Source organism: Apodemus sylvaticus, chromosome 10 (genome assembly GCF_947179515.1).
Source record: "Apodemus sylvaticus chromosome 10, mApoSyl1.1, whole genome shotgun sequence".
Taxonomy (NCBI): domain Eukaryota; kingdom Metazoa; phylum Chordata; class Mammalia; order Rodentia; family Muridae; genus Apodemus; species Apodemus sylvaticus.
The window spans coordinates 54,681,376-54,695,803 of NC_067481.1; the positions used below are offsets into that span (position 1 = coordinate 54,681,376).

At 46.8% G+C, this 14,428-nt stretch overlaps 1 protein-coding gene across 2 annotated transcripts; it reads left to right on the plus strand.

Annotated features, from left to right (window-relative positions):
- Positions 1-22: 22 nt before the first annotated feature.
- Positions 23-12,342, plus strand: Chrnb1 (cholinergic receptor nicotinic beta 1 subunit). Of its 2 annotated transcripts, XM_052194213.1 has the most exons (11): positions 23-128; positions 215-354; positions 911-955; positions 1,576-1,685; positions 1,839-1,947; positions 2,215-2,362; positions 2,879-3,088; positions 9,524-9,747; positions 10,702-10,874; positions 11,176-11,323; positions 11,614-12,342. In XM_052194213.1, the coding sequence occupies exons 1-11, from the start codon at positions 71-73 to the stop codon at positions 11,752-11,754; spliced, it is 1,506 nt and encodes a 501-aa protein (XP_052050173.1). In that variant the 5' UTR covers positions 23-70; the 3' UTR covers positions 11,755-12,342. The 2 variants fall into 2 exon arrangements, with proteins under 2 accessions (XP_052050173.1, XP_052050174.1); XM_052194214.1 differs by lacking the exon at positions 215-354 and having other exon boundaries at positions 51-128.
- The last annotated feature ends 2,086 nt before the right edge of the window (positions 12,343-14,428 follow it).

Consider the following 14,428-nt stretch of genomic DNA (forward strand, 5'->3'; position numbering starts at 1 on the left):
CGTCACTTCCCCTGGCCCGAGGGCCTCGGCCGCTATCCGGACAAATTCACTGAGCGAAAGAGGCAGGGCCATGGCCTTAGGGGCGCTGCTTCTGCTTCTGGGGGTGCTCGGGACGCCCCTCGCCCCAGGTAAGTCAGTTTGGTTCTCCAAGAGGTAGTGACGAGCCGTGGTCACAGCCAGCTCCCGGAGCGTCACTTAGTGCTTTCCTTGTCAGGCGCCCGCGGGTCGGAAGCCGAAGGCCAACTGATTAAGAAACTTTTCTCGGACTATGATAGCTCGGTGAGGCCGGCGCGGGAGGTGGGAGACCGCGTCGGGGTCAGCATCGGCCTCACCCTGGCGCAACTCATCAGCCTGGTGAGAGCGGCACAGCGGGTGGAGGTCGCAGGGCAAGACCGATTAGGGGCGTGGCTTTAGACGCTGCCCCGAAGACTGACAGCCTGGGGGCGGGTTATGCTAAGAGACGAACAGGCCTTTGGCGATGATTGGGTAAAAAACAGACCAATGAACAAGTTCATGGGCGTGGCTTCTATGGTAGGCACGAGTTAGCAGAATGCTGTTCGACTAACTCGTCTGTGGGCGGGCTTTGAGGCGGAGCTAGGGCAGAAGGACCTGCTACCGGGAGGACCTCGAGGCGGAGTCGTGTAATATTCTAGCAAAGTCCCCAGAGCTTGGTGCGCAAGCAGTCAACATCGTTTAGACGCTGGGCGTGGCCCATGATTTAACCCCTACATAAAAGAAAGGAAAGCTGGGATCAGAGTCTGGTGTTTTGAGATTGGTACTAGATGAAGTTTGCACCCAAGAGGGTGCAACTTAGAAAAAGGGGCTTGAGAGTCCATGCAGAAAGTAACTCCTTGAACCCTCGTTTCCACCCACTTCATTTCACTTCTGCCTTTTAAATTTTCCATTCTAGAACGAGAAGGATGAAGAAATGAGCACAAAGGTGTACTTAGACCTGGTATGGAGACCCCGTGGGTTAGGGAAGGGCACCCCATCTCCTTCATATTAATCTCCTGGAATCCTCAGCCCAGTAAGATTTTTTCAAATAGTAACTCATAACGTACACATATAATAGCTGAAACAGAAGCTAGTTCAATCTCTTCAGTTATTTCTTAAGTTATTCTATTTTTATTTTATGTGAATGGGTGTTTTGCTTACATATGTCTGTGAACCACATCATAACTGGTGTCCGCAGAAGCCAGAAGAGGGTCTCTGATTTCCTGGAACTAGAGTTACAGATGGTTGGGCCTTCCATGTAGGTGCTGGGAATCCAATTTGGGTCCTCTGGAAGAGCAGCCAGTGCCCTTAACTGATGAGGTATCTCTTTAGGCCCCCTCTTCGGTTTGAGAATGATAAAAGAGAGTTCAGTGCAGGGGCGGGGATGGGGGGCGTTGGGGGGAGGAGTCTAGTTGATGTGAATTCCAGACTGTGAAGGCAGAGCCAGAACCTTTTCCCTTGACCGACCGGTCAGCCCTGAGCTGCTTCCCTTTGCACCCTTTTCCTGGCACTCTCTGGGACACCTCAAGCCTCTCTCCCTGGCCTCTAGTCGGAACAGCCCTTTAGCCTCTGCTTCCCTAGGAGTGGACGGACTACAGGCTAAGCTGGGACCCCGCAGAACACAATGGCATCGATTCTCTCCGCATCACTGCTGAGTCCGTTTGGCTCCCTGACGTGGTGCTGTTGAACAAGTAGGGTCCTTCTAAAGCCTGGGGTGGGGGAGGGGTTGAGGCATGAAGGGATTAGGGCAAACCACAGGGAAAAGGGAGGTGAACCATCGGGGAGGGGACAGGGTCTCCGGAGGATAGACCCAGATCCCATATGAAACGATCTCTCCCCTTTAGCAATGACGGAAATTTCGATGTTGCCCTGGACATTAACGTCGTGGTATCTTTTGAGGGCTCTGTGCGCTGGCAACCCCCTGGCCTGTACCGCAGTAGCTGCAGCATACAGGTTTGCAAGCCTCATCTGTTCCCAGGCTGCCTCACTCCCCAGCTACTCCCAATCCTGCACCACAATTCCTCCAGACACAAACTTCTTGTTTGTTTGCCCTGACTTTACACCACCCTGTATACTTTAGTTTTCCACCATCTTCAGAGGTCGTGTCTGCCATTTCTCTGATGATCCCTTCTTCGTAACCCGAGTCCAATGACCTCACAAGCTCCCCTAGTCCTTCCTTGCCAGTTCTTTGGCAGCTCCAGTGTCTTCCCCTCCATCCAGGTCACCTACTTCCCCTTTGACTGGCAGAATTGCACCATGGTGTTTAGTTCCTACAGCTATGACAGCTCTGAGGTCAGCCTGACAACAGGCCTGGGTCCTGAAGGACAGGAGAGGCAGGAAATCTACATTCATGAAGGGACCTTCATTGGTGAGTAGGCCTGGATCTCACACCCAAGGCTGATAGACAGGTTCTGTTATTGATGCTCAGTTACCCTGGTGGGGTCAGCAACGTGGGGATGATGATCAATACAGCAAACATGGGAAAGGAAGCCAAGTGTGCTAAGTCAGACCTTTAATGCTAGCACTTGGAGGGGCAGGGTGAGGCGGGAGTATTGCTGTATATTCAGGGCCAGCCTGGGCTACATTCAGAGGCCCTGATTCTTAAAACAGATAAGCAAAAAAAAAAAAAAACAAAAAAAAACAAACCGATAGCTCTTGAAATGTAAACCTGAATTCAGTACTGGGAATCTACAGTAGAAGGCGAGAACTCCCAAAAGCTGTCTCTTGACCTTTGAATTCACATTGTGGCATACACACACACACACACACACACACACACACACATCAAATATGGAAGTTGAGGCTTGTTTATTAGAGGCAGGCTGTCTAGCAGTGTGCCACCTCAGGCACGCCTGGGTTTACCTCTCCTGTCTCCCTCCTCCAGAGAATGGCCAATGGGAGATTATCCACAAACCCTCTAGGTTAATCCAACTCCCAGGGGATCGGAGAGGAGGGAAGGAAGGACATCGTGAGGAAGTTATCTTCTATCTCATTATCCGGCGGAAGCCTCTCTTTTACCTGGTCAACGTCATTGCCCCGTGTGTCCTCATCACGCTCCTGGCCATCTTTGTTTTCTACCTTCCCCCAGATGCAGGTAAAGGGCGGGCAAGGGCTCCAGGCCCTCGGGGTCCTTAGCCCAGCCTTTTCCTTCTCACCTTTCAGTCCAGGTTAGCTTTTGTTTTCTAAAATTCTTACTTGAGCTGGGTGGGGGTTGTCCAAGCCTTTAATCCTTGTACTTAAAGGCAGAGGCAGGCGGATTTCTGAGTTCGAGGCCAGCCTGGTCTACAGAGTGAGTTCCAGGACAGCCAGGGCTACACAGAGAAACTCTGACTTGAAAAAAAAAAAAGATTTGTGAAATCTTTTGTGTCACAGAGAAAGAGACAGAGAGGACAGAGAGAGAGAAAGAGAGAGAGAGAGAGAGAGAGGAGAGAGAGAGAGAGAGAGAGAGAGAGAGAGAGAGACTGGAGAGTTCCATGCATTCCTGAGCCTCTTGAGGCAGGTAGTAGTACTGGGATCAGAACACAAGTCCTCAGATAGAGCACTAGCCTAGTTTTCTTTTTTGTAGCTGTGATAAAAGACTGGCCAGAACCAACTTATGGGAGGAAAGGGTTTTATTTGGCTTATGAGTTACAGCTCACCATAAGCCAAGGCTGGAACTCAAAAGTAAGAACTGCAAAACAGATCATGAAAGAACCTTGCTTACTGGCTTGCTTCCTCTGGCTTGCACAGCTACGTTCTTTATACAGTCCTGACCCATGTACTCAGGAATGGCCCTGCCCCACAGTGTCCTGGACTCTTCTCTATCCCTTAGCAATTAAGAAACTGTCCCCTACTCGCCCACAGGCGAGTCTGATGAGGTCATTCCTTTTGAAGCCTCCTTTTCCCAGGTTTATGAAATGAACATACAGAAGTTCATCTAGATAAGCAGTAAGTGTCCTTACCTACTGAGCAATCTCTCCAGCCCCCAGGTTGCGTTTTTGTTTGTTTGTTTTGTTTTGTTTTGCCAACTCAAACCACCGTGGATTGGCTAGCAGCCGCCCCAGGGTCTCCCCGTGCACAGTTAGGCACTGCAGGCTCTGCACTGCCTCTGCTCTGCTTCTGGCTTTCCCTCGCTCTGGTAACATTTTCACTCTTCCCTTTAGAGTCCCAGCCTCCCAGTCACAGAGCTCCCACGTCTATGACAAACCAAATTCCAGGCTAAGCCAACTATTTGTATTTCCCATTCTTAGCTAACCACCTTCCTCCTACCTTCCAGACACCAACTGGTGCCTTATCTGGCTGCCTCCATAGGAAATGACAGTTGACTTTTCTCTATAAGGAAGTACAATATAGCAACAGGGTGACCCTGGGCACATTCCATAATGACTATGTATCTGATTTTTCTGATCTGGAAATGGGATAGTCATTTGCATAGAATGATTGTGAAGATTGACCAGGTTAATAAAACTATACCTGCTACCAGGTTAGATCTATGTAAATGTGTTTGCTATGTTTGAACAATTGCTGGAAGGCAATACAGTTGAATTATATGTGTAAATTCTAACCTTTACAATAACCTTTTAGGTACGTGCCAAATTGTCATTTCCTTTTATAGAGAAGGGAACAGAGACTGAGGGAGATAAAGTCATTTGCCCTGGCATCACATTCAGGTCTGCACTTGGGAGGCTGATGCAGGAGCATTGCCAAGAGTTTGAGGCAAATGAGTATGAGCTTAGCTGGAATTTCATAAGAAGACCCTGTCTCAAAAAATTCCCAAAAGACCCAAAACAAAACAAGCAGCCAGGCAGTGGTGGTGCACGCCTTTAACCCCAGCACTTGGGAGGCAGAGGCAGGTGGATTTCTGAATTTGAGGCTAGCCTGGTCTACAGAGTGAGTTCCAGGACAGCCAGTGCTACACAGAGAAACCCTGTCTTGAAAAACCAAAAAAAAAAAAAAAAAAAAAAAAAAAAAAAAAAAGCAAGCAAATATGAAAACAAATAAACAGATCCCAGTATTTTCCTCATCTATGACAGAAAGGAAGAAAGATGCTGTTCAAGAACATATTTCCCTACAAAGTGAGTTCCAGCCAGGGCTACACAGAGAAACCCTGTCTCAGAAAAAAAAACAAAAAAAAGACCATATTTCCAGGTCCTGTAAGATGGCTCAGTAGGCAAGAGTGAGCATGCTTGGGGGCCTGAGTCTTATATGAAACCCTTAAGTTGTTCTTGGACATCTCTAGATGTTCTATGGTACACTCTGTGTACACACACACACACACACACACACACACACACACAGTGTTAAAAAGAAAAAGAACCTACTTACAAATACAATCACTTCTAGAACGGGGCAATCTTGGAGCCTAGTATTACAGGATGAAAATAGAGTGAACTGTATAGCTTATTTCTTTCAGTAGCTTTCATGAGGTTTGTAAGGTCTCTTGTATGACACAGGAAGAATCAGTCACTTTTGTATACTGTTTTATTTTTAGATTCTTCACATTGCTATATTGTTCTTGAAAAAGCTACAGAGATTGGTCTATTCATCTATGCAACTAAGTCTGTGGGAATCTTGTGATATGCTGGCCACTGAAAATGTATCAGGGAATAAAAACAATATAACTGGATTGAGACTATTGCTCAGGGATAGAGCACTAGAGGAGGTCTGTAGAAGTAGTCTACGGTACACCAGGCCCTGGATTTCATCCCTAGCAATGGGGGCTGCAGAGCGGGGCAGAGATGTAGTTTAGCTGGCTTAGTGTTTCCCTTGTATGCATGTATAAAGCCCCAAGTTCACTGTCCAGAACCCACCTATCAACAAATGACAAAAAGTAAATAAAATCCCTGACTTCCTTCTAGTGGGGAAGTCAGTCAATAAACTGATGTCTACCATCATATGTTAGAAAATAACAAGGTTTTTTCTTTTTTTTGCTTGTTTGTTGTTTTATTTTTATTTATTTATTTATTTTCAAGACAGGGTTTTTCTCTGTCACCCTGGCTGTCTGGAACTCACTCTGTAGACCAGCTAGCCTTTAACTCAGAGATCTACCTGCTTCTGAACAAGTTTTAAAGAGGAAAATAAAACATGAAGGGGTTTGGAAAGATTAAAATGCGGGTGGACTTGTATTTTACTAGCACTCAGAGATAAAAGGTCTGAGCGTTTGAGGGTGCACAGGGAGTATCAGGCTACAAAGTGAGATCCTGTCTCACAAGAGAGCTGGGGATGTAGCTGTGGTGTTTGCCTCTCATGCACAAAGCCTTTGACCCTTATCACAGAATAAACCAGACATAGTAGCAAACCCTCTAATCTGAGCGCCAGGGATGGGAGGGAAGACGGGAGGATCAGAAAGTCAAGGTCACACTCTGAGCACAGAGAGCTCAAGGCCAGCCTGAGTGACATCTGGTCTCAGAAATCAAACAGAGCTAGAGAGATGGCTCAGCTGGTTAAGGCACTTGCTGCCAAGTCTGACAACCTCAGTCTGATCCACGGGACCCACGGGACATGGGGAGAGAATGGACTCTTGCAAGCTGTGTGTGCCATGGCACTTGTGCCCCCCCCCCCAAAAAATACAATGTGATCAAAAACATCAAATGAGAACAGGGCCAGGGACTCTGTGGCTTTTTTGGTACAGGGACTAATGTATCCCATGTAACCCCAACTCACTACATAGCTAACCTTTAACTTCTGATCTTCCTGCCTCCCTCTCAGGAGTCCTGGAATCATGGGCAGGCATTACCACACCAGTTTCTGGGATGCTAGGGATTGTACCCAGGGCTCCCTGTATGCCATGGAAGCACTGTGCCAACCAAACTCATCCTCAGCCTTAGAGGCTGCAATTTCAAAACAGCATCCGAGTTTGGTCCCTAGCCCCAAAGAATAAAAAGAGATGAATAAGTAAATAAATAAATAAAAATTGGGCAGGTAAAGCTGGGGATGGTGGCGCACATCTTTAATGCCAGCATTCAGGAGGCAAAGCTCCATGGATTTGAGGCTAGCCCGGACTACCGTAGTAAACTCCAGTAAAGGTCAGGGCTACCTGAGACCACTCACAACTCAAAGTGGGTTGGCAAGATGGCTCAGGAAGGAAAGGTGCTTGCTGCTAAGCCTGATGACCTGAGTTTGATCCCCACATGATGAAAGAGAAATGACTCTTGAAAACTGTCCTCTGGGCATGACTCTTGCTCTACCATATATGAACATGTATGTGCACATTCATATGTGTGCATAAACATATACACAAATTAAATATAGTAAAAAGAATTTAAAACGAGTAAAACTTGATGTTAGCAAATGCCTCAACAAGGAGCGAGTATTTGGCTTTAAGTGGGGAGAGGAGAGCCCTCAGGTTTCTGGTGAAAGAACATGCCAGGTAGGAGAGCTAGCAAGCACAACGGCCCTCCAGTGAGAGGCTGCCACCTACAGTGGCAAAATAGGGAGGTTCAAAATGATAGATAAAAAGGTGGATATGGGGGTACACACCCATAACCCAATAATTGGGAGACCTGGGCAGGACGATCACCTTAAATTTCCGGCCAGTCTGGAAGACATATAGTAAGTCACTTCCAGGTCAACCTGACGACAATGTAAGGCCCTGTCTCAAAGAATATGACAAGCATGGTGGCACAAACTTTAATCCTTCACTAGAGCCCTGAGTTCAAGAGCAGCCTGAGCAAAACAGAAAAGACACCTCGGAACCAAACACAAAGGGAACTTCTTTTAGATCCCACACAGAAGCCAAGTGCGGTGCCAATGCCTTTAATCCCAGTTCCCCCCCACCCCCCACCCCCCCTCCACACATCCTGCCACCTGGCAGAGGCAGGTGGATCCCTGAGCTCAAGGCTAGTCTGGTCTATATAGTGAGCTTCAGGCCAGCCAAAGCTACATAGTATAACCCTGTCTTTAAAGTGTGTGTGTGTGTTGTGTGTGTGTGTACACGCACGTGTAGCAATAGCAGCATGTAGCTCTTGTCTACCACCCCAACACAAGGGGGAGCTGCTGAGTCAGTGGGAATCCCTAGAACTCATCGGCCTGCCTAGCCAGTTAATGAACTCCAGACCCAGTGAGAGACACTGTCTCAAAAAATAAGGTGGAGGGGGAAAGCAGGAGACACATCAACTTCTGTCTCTCTCCCGTGAGAAAGCGCATATGCAGCACACACACATTTAATAACTTTTTTTTTTTTTTTTTGGAGACAGGGTTTCTCTGAGTAGCCCTGGCTGTCCTGGAACTCACTCTGTAGACCAGGCTGGCCTCGAACTCAGAAATCTGCCTGCCTCTGCCTCCCAGAGTGCTAGGATTACAGGTGTGTGTGCCACCACCACCCAGCTAACTTTTGAAAACAAAAGAGAGAAAGCAAACATAATTTTAAAAAGTAAAAGAGAAGGAGGATCAAGTTAGGAAGCCAATGACAGAGACTTATGGACCATTGAAATAGCAGCCTTTCTGTGTGTGTCTGTATGTGTCTGTGTGTGTCTCTCTGTGTGTGTGTGTGTCTGTATATGTGTTTATCTCATTTCCAGAGAGAGTTTCATGGATCCCAGGCTAGCCTTGAACTCAATATGTAGCTGAAGCTAGCTAGCATTGAACTCCTGATCCTCCTGCCTCTACCACCAAAGCGTTAAGATTGGTGTGATGCCATGCTAGGCATAATAATAACATAATGGTACCTATATCCCAACCTCCTTTCAAAAAACAAAAATTCTGGTACTGAGAATTGAATCCAGGGTCTTACGCATGCAAGCAAGGCCAACACTGCACCAGTTCATTTGGATTCCCAGCCTCACCCAGCCCTGTCTGCCTAAGCAGTCCAGGATGACTCTGAATTTATTCTGTAGCCCATAAATTTTGAACTTGCAACCATCCTATCTCGGCCTTAAAAGAAGTTGGGATACAGAAGTGTGCAAGGCCCAGCTAGGAGAGCAGTTTTGATAGTGAGGAAATTTGTTTGTAGACATGTTAAGTTTGTGATATCTGTTAGATATTCAACAGAAAAAAAAAAAAAAGAGTAGACATTTGCATGTAAGCCTGAAGTTCAGAGGAAGTCTGGGCTGAAGGAACAAATATCAGAGTTGCATACAAATGACTTTTCCAAAGGCCTGTGCTTAGGTTGGAGACATGAGTGGTGATTATGCTGTAGAGGTTCCTTTCTGGTAAAGACTAATCCTTCTGGTGGTGTTGGTGCCTCTAATTCCAGAATTTGGGAGGCAGAGGCAGGAGGATCTGACTTTGAGGCCAGCCTAGGCTACAGAGCAAATCCAAGGACAGCCAGGGCTACACAGAAAGTCTTTCTCTCAATAAAATAAAATATATATTAAAAAACAAAGGCGGGGCTGGAGAGATAGCTCAGAGGTTAAGAGCACTGACTGCTGTTCCAGAGGTCCTGAGTTCAATTCCCAGCAATCACATGGTGGCTCACAACCATCTGTAAAGGGATCTGATGCCCTCTTCTGGTGTGTCTGAGGACAGCTACAATGTACTCATATGCCTAAATTAAATAATTAAAAAATTAAAAAAAAAATAAGACTACTGCTCTGCCTTCTCTGTCTCCCAGGAGAGAAGATGGGGCTCTCCATCTTTGCCCTGCTGACCCTCACTGTGTTCTTGCTGCTGCTGGCCGACAAAGTGCCTGAGACGTCCCTGGCAGTGCCCATCATCATCAAGTACCTCATGTTTACCATGATCCTTGTCACCTTCTCCGTTATCCTCAGTGTTGTGGTCCTCAACCTGCACCATCGCTCACCCCACACCCACCAAATGCCCTTTTGGGTCCGCCAGGTAGGAGAGCTCTGTGTCTGGTCTCAATTCCCGACCTGAGTCAGTCAGGTGTGGGAGATGATGAGGCTAGCCCCGGCTACATAGAAAGATCCTCTCTGCAAAGGACAGACTAAGAAGGGAGGAGAGGCACTCTTGCCCTTGGGCTTGTGTCCAGGTGCTGCTCCTGCCTCCCACCAAGCTGGACTTGGCTTTTGGAGCTCAAGGAGAACTGCGGCTGGCACAGTGAAGGGCGGAGCCTGCTGGGAGTGGGGGTGCATCCTCATCTCATAGATCCGACAAGTTCTTCATCCATGTGGTTCATTTGGAGGCCCACGGAAACATTCTCAGCTTTAGATGACATCAGGGTAGAAAGTTTTGGACCCTAAAACTTTCAGGATGCCTCTCAGCCTGTTAAAGACCTTTTTTTTTTTTTTCTTTCTGAGACAGAGTTTCTCTGTGTAGTCTTGGTTGTCCTGGAACTTGCTCTGTAGACCAGGCTGGCCTCAGAGATCCGCATGCCTTTGTCTCCCAAGTTCTGGGATTAAAGTTGTGAGTCACCACTTCTGACCTAAAAGAGCTCTTTTTAAAAGTGTATGTGCATTGTGTGTGTGTGGTGATTATATATATATATTATGTGTATGAATGTTTTGTGTGCATATAAGCACTACTCGTGTGCCTGGGGTCTGGGGCCAGCAGCGCATCAGACTCCCTGGAACTAGACTTACAGATGGTTGTGAGCCACCATGTGGCGCTGGAAACCAGGGTCCTCTGGAAGAGCAGTCAGTGCTCTTGACTGCTAAGCCGTCTGTCCAGCCTTTATTAAGCTGTGCAGTTGAGGTTCTGCCAGTGTGTAGCTCAGGAGTACGATCAGTGCGCATGTACAGGAATGGACGCGTGGAGTGGGAATACTCAGCTGCTTCCTTTGTGGTCTGAAAGCATTAAAGCTCTCTGTAACATATCCCTTCTACTCTATAGATCTTCATTCACAAGCTCCCTCCGTACCTGGGTCTGAAGAGGCCCAAACCCGAGAGAGACCAGCTCCCGGAACCACATCCCTCTCTTCCTCCAACAAGTGGCTGGGGACGAGGGACTGATGAATATTTCATCCGGAAGCCTCCAAGTGATTTTCTTTTCCCCAAACTTAACAGGTAAGACCTACCCTCGTCAATCACTTGGGCAAGGGAGAGCTATAGCTCTCCCTTGGGAGTTGTAGGACCCCTGCGAAAAGGTGACATTTTAAAAAGCCAGAAACTTGCAGAAATCTGGAGAGGTCAGTGCTGCCCGGCAGATACGGAAGGAAGGGCTCTCGCAGGTTTTGAGAAGTATCAGGTGGTTGGAGGAGGCAGCTGGAGCAGGGTGGACAGGTCAACAGAGGTGGGTGGGGGAAGGAACTGCTTGTTCTCTTTGAACCCAGGGTGTGGTCAAACAGACCCCACCCTATGCAAACAGGTTTCAGCCTGAATCATCTGCCCCGGACCTGCGACGATTTATCGACGGTCCAACCCGGGCTGTAGGTCTGCCTCAGGAACTACGCGAGGTCATTTCCTCAATCAACTACATGGCCCGACAGCTGCAGGAACAGGAGGACCACAACGCAGTAAGTCCAAAGAGTCTGGAGCCTGTGGGCTCCGCGACCCCGGCTCCACCCCTAACTTCAAGCTCCGCCCTTAGCAGTCCCTTCCGTTTCTGATTGGAAGCGTGCTTAGTTTTGTCCTCCTTCCTGCTTTCCGACTGGTTCTCTACTCTCCTATCTAGCTGGTGCCTGGCTTTTGTTCTACTTGCCTTTTTCTCACATTCAAAGTAACAAGACTTCGGCAGAAAATGGAAAGGGGTGGGCTTTCCAGGGCTCGGGACCTGGCGCTTATTTTTATTTCTGCCTACCCTTAGCTGAAGGAGGACTGGCAGTTTGTGGCCATGGTTGTGGACCGTCTTTTTCTGTGGACATTCATCGTTTTCACAAGCGTCGGGACCCTAGTCATTTTTCTAGATGCCACGTACCATTTGCCCCCTCCTGAACCTTTTCCTTGAGGACCCTCCGGTCATTTTTGCCAAATGCTTCAGGTACTGTCAAGCTGTGTGGAGCTTGGCTCCTGTAAGAATCTAGTTTCTGGGAAGGCGCTGAAGTGAGACTTGGAGGCTGAGCCGGGTACCTTGGACCCACCCGAAATGTCCTACCTATTTAGAGTTTTGTTCTTCTGTGGCTTTTGCTTTTGTTGTTTTTGGGACAGAGTCTCACTCTGTGGCTCAGGCTAGCCTGGAACGATGAAGTCCAGGCTGGCCTCAAACTCCCAGCAATGTTACTTCCTTAGCCTACCAAATGTTGGAATTACAGACCTGGTAGGCCAGTGCACTTGGATTTTGTTTCTTGAAACTATACAGAATGTTGTGACATTCTTAGATCTCTAGTGAAATAGAATAATAACCAAGTAGTAGATTGTAAGCCTTCTGAGGACAGGAAATCTGTTGGCTACTATAATATCCCCAGCAGTGTGCACAGGCCCTAGCCCATAAGTGCTTAACATTTGTTGAAGAGAGGGGGAAAAATCTGGAAGGAAATATAAAATAATACCGCCTACAATTGCATGTATTAAAATTAAAATGTAGAAAAATGATTAATCATTTTTGTCTATTTTTAACTTTCTATAATTTATTTTTTGCAATGATTACCACCTTTAGAGTGCAAAGAGTTATTTCTAAAAGTCAGCATTTGCAATAAACATTAAAAAAAAAAAAAAAAAAAAGGAGTAGTGGTGAATGCCTGTAATCCCAGAACTTAGAAGACAGAGGCAGGAGGATTGCTATGAGTTCAAGACCAACCTCTGCTACATATTGGGAGATTTCATTCAAGCCAGGCATGGTGTCCCATACTTAGAATCCCAACATTAGAAGGCTGAGGCAGGATTGCTGTGGGTTTCAGCCAGGCTAGGTTATAGAATGAGACCTTGTCTGTCTCACAATCTTATTCAAGTGCTAGCTTTGCCACATAAACCACTAAACTACTCACAATCTAGTATATGCCCATAGAGAATTCCTAACAGTATATATCAAAGCTTTCAAACAGGTGGATTTTTTTTTTTTTTTTTTTTTGGTTTGGGTTTTTATTTTCTTTTTGGCCTATATTTTTGGGCTGTACAGTATTTATTGATTTTAGAGTAGCTGGAATTGAACCCAGAATTGCAAACAGTAGGCAAGCAGTCTACCTCTGAGCTACTTAACAGACCTTATTTTTCTTTCATTTTTGAGTTCATGGTTTTGTTACTGTTGCTTAAGACAGAGTCTTGATAGTATGACCCAGGCTGGCCTTGAACCCTCAGCCACCCTTTTGCCTTACCCTCTCAAATGTTGGGGTCATAGTTTTTTACCACGATGTGCAGCTTTGATTTTTGTTTTGTCTTGAGACAGGGTCTCATACAGTCCAGGTTGGCTGAACTCACTACAGAGCTAAAAACAAATTAAACTCCCGATCCTTCTGACTTTTTCAAGAACTGGGATTATAGACATATGCCACTAGTCTGACCTTCAATTTACTACACAGCTTCAAATTTTCCATCTTCTTGACTTTGAAGTAACTGAGATTATAGGTACATACCCACCATCTTTTTTTTTTTTTTTTTTTTTTTTTTTTTTTTTTGTGACATGGTCTCACTATGTAACCATGGTGAGCCTGGAGCTTGTTGTGTAGACCAGGTTGGCCTCAAACTCCACTTGATTCTGCCTCATGAGTGCTGGGATTAAAGGTGTCTAATTTTAAATTTGAATTAAGGAGAGAGATGATTCCAAGGTTAGGAGCACTGGCTGCTCTTCTTCAGGATTTGATTTCTATGGCCCACACGTACAGCTCCAGCCTCCAGTGGATCCAATGCCCTCATTTTGACCTTCTCTGGCACTGTACACATGTGGTACACAGACCTACATGCAAGCAAAACACTCAAAGAAAAAAAGGTAGTTGAAGTGTAGTTCCTTTAAAATTTGTGTATCTTACAGACATTTGGATTTTTGGCTTCTCTTGAAAACATTTAGAAAGCTATAATGTGACGTGAGACCAGATACTGCTGTTGACAGCAACTTGCCAGGGTTTACCAGTGGCTATCCACCCTGGTCAGGCAGGGTACTCAAACCAGACAAACTCTCATCTACCTGTCCAGCCTTATTCGTGCGCCCAGTTATTCCTCCATAAGGACACCCAGTAGGCAAGATGAAGCCAAGGAGGCAGAAGTGGAGGAAGGAGCTCTTCCAGTGATGATACAGGCTGCACTGGGCTTAAGGCAACGGTTATTCTGAGACAGAGAAATCTTGAACCTAGCACATTACAGATGTGTCTAAAAGTAGGGGCGGGAGGGAGGCACTGAATTTGTAAGAAGGGACCTTGTGAGAAAGGGGCTAGCCTGGAACTCAGTGTGTAGCTGAAGAGGACCCTGAACTCCCACTCCTCTTGCCTTCACTGCCCAAGCACTTGCTCTAAAGGTGCATGCCATCGCATTGGGCTGAGAAACACACCCGCATTCTACCCAAGCCCTCTATGTCCCCAGCTCCAGAGTTAGAGTCGTCATGTAGAGAGGTCAGACAGAAGTGAGCTGGAGCCTCAGGGCTATGCAAGTACAGTGAAGCACCGGGAGTCAAAAGAGCAGGCTACAGGTCTCAGGATCCCTGCGGAGGAAAGAAAACATGCCTGCCCCATCCCACCGGCCACACCAATAACTGC

Excerpts from the sequence above, each read along its gene's own strand:
- Chrnb1 (XM_052194213.1), top strand. The coding sequence starts at position 71 with ATGGCCTTAGGGGCGCTGCTTCTGCTTCTGGGGGTGCTCGGGACGCCC. Across the intron at positions 355-910 it reads TGGCGCAACTCATCAGCCTG|AACGAGAAGGATGAAGAAAT; the intron begins GTGAGAGCGGCA and ends TTTCCATTCTAG. Across the intron at positions 3,089-9,523 it reads CTACCTTCCCCCAGATGCAG|GAGAGAAGATGGGGCTCTCC; the intron begins GTAAAGGGCGGG and ends TCTGTCTCCCAG.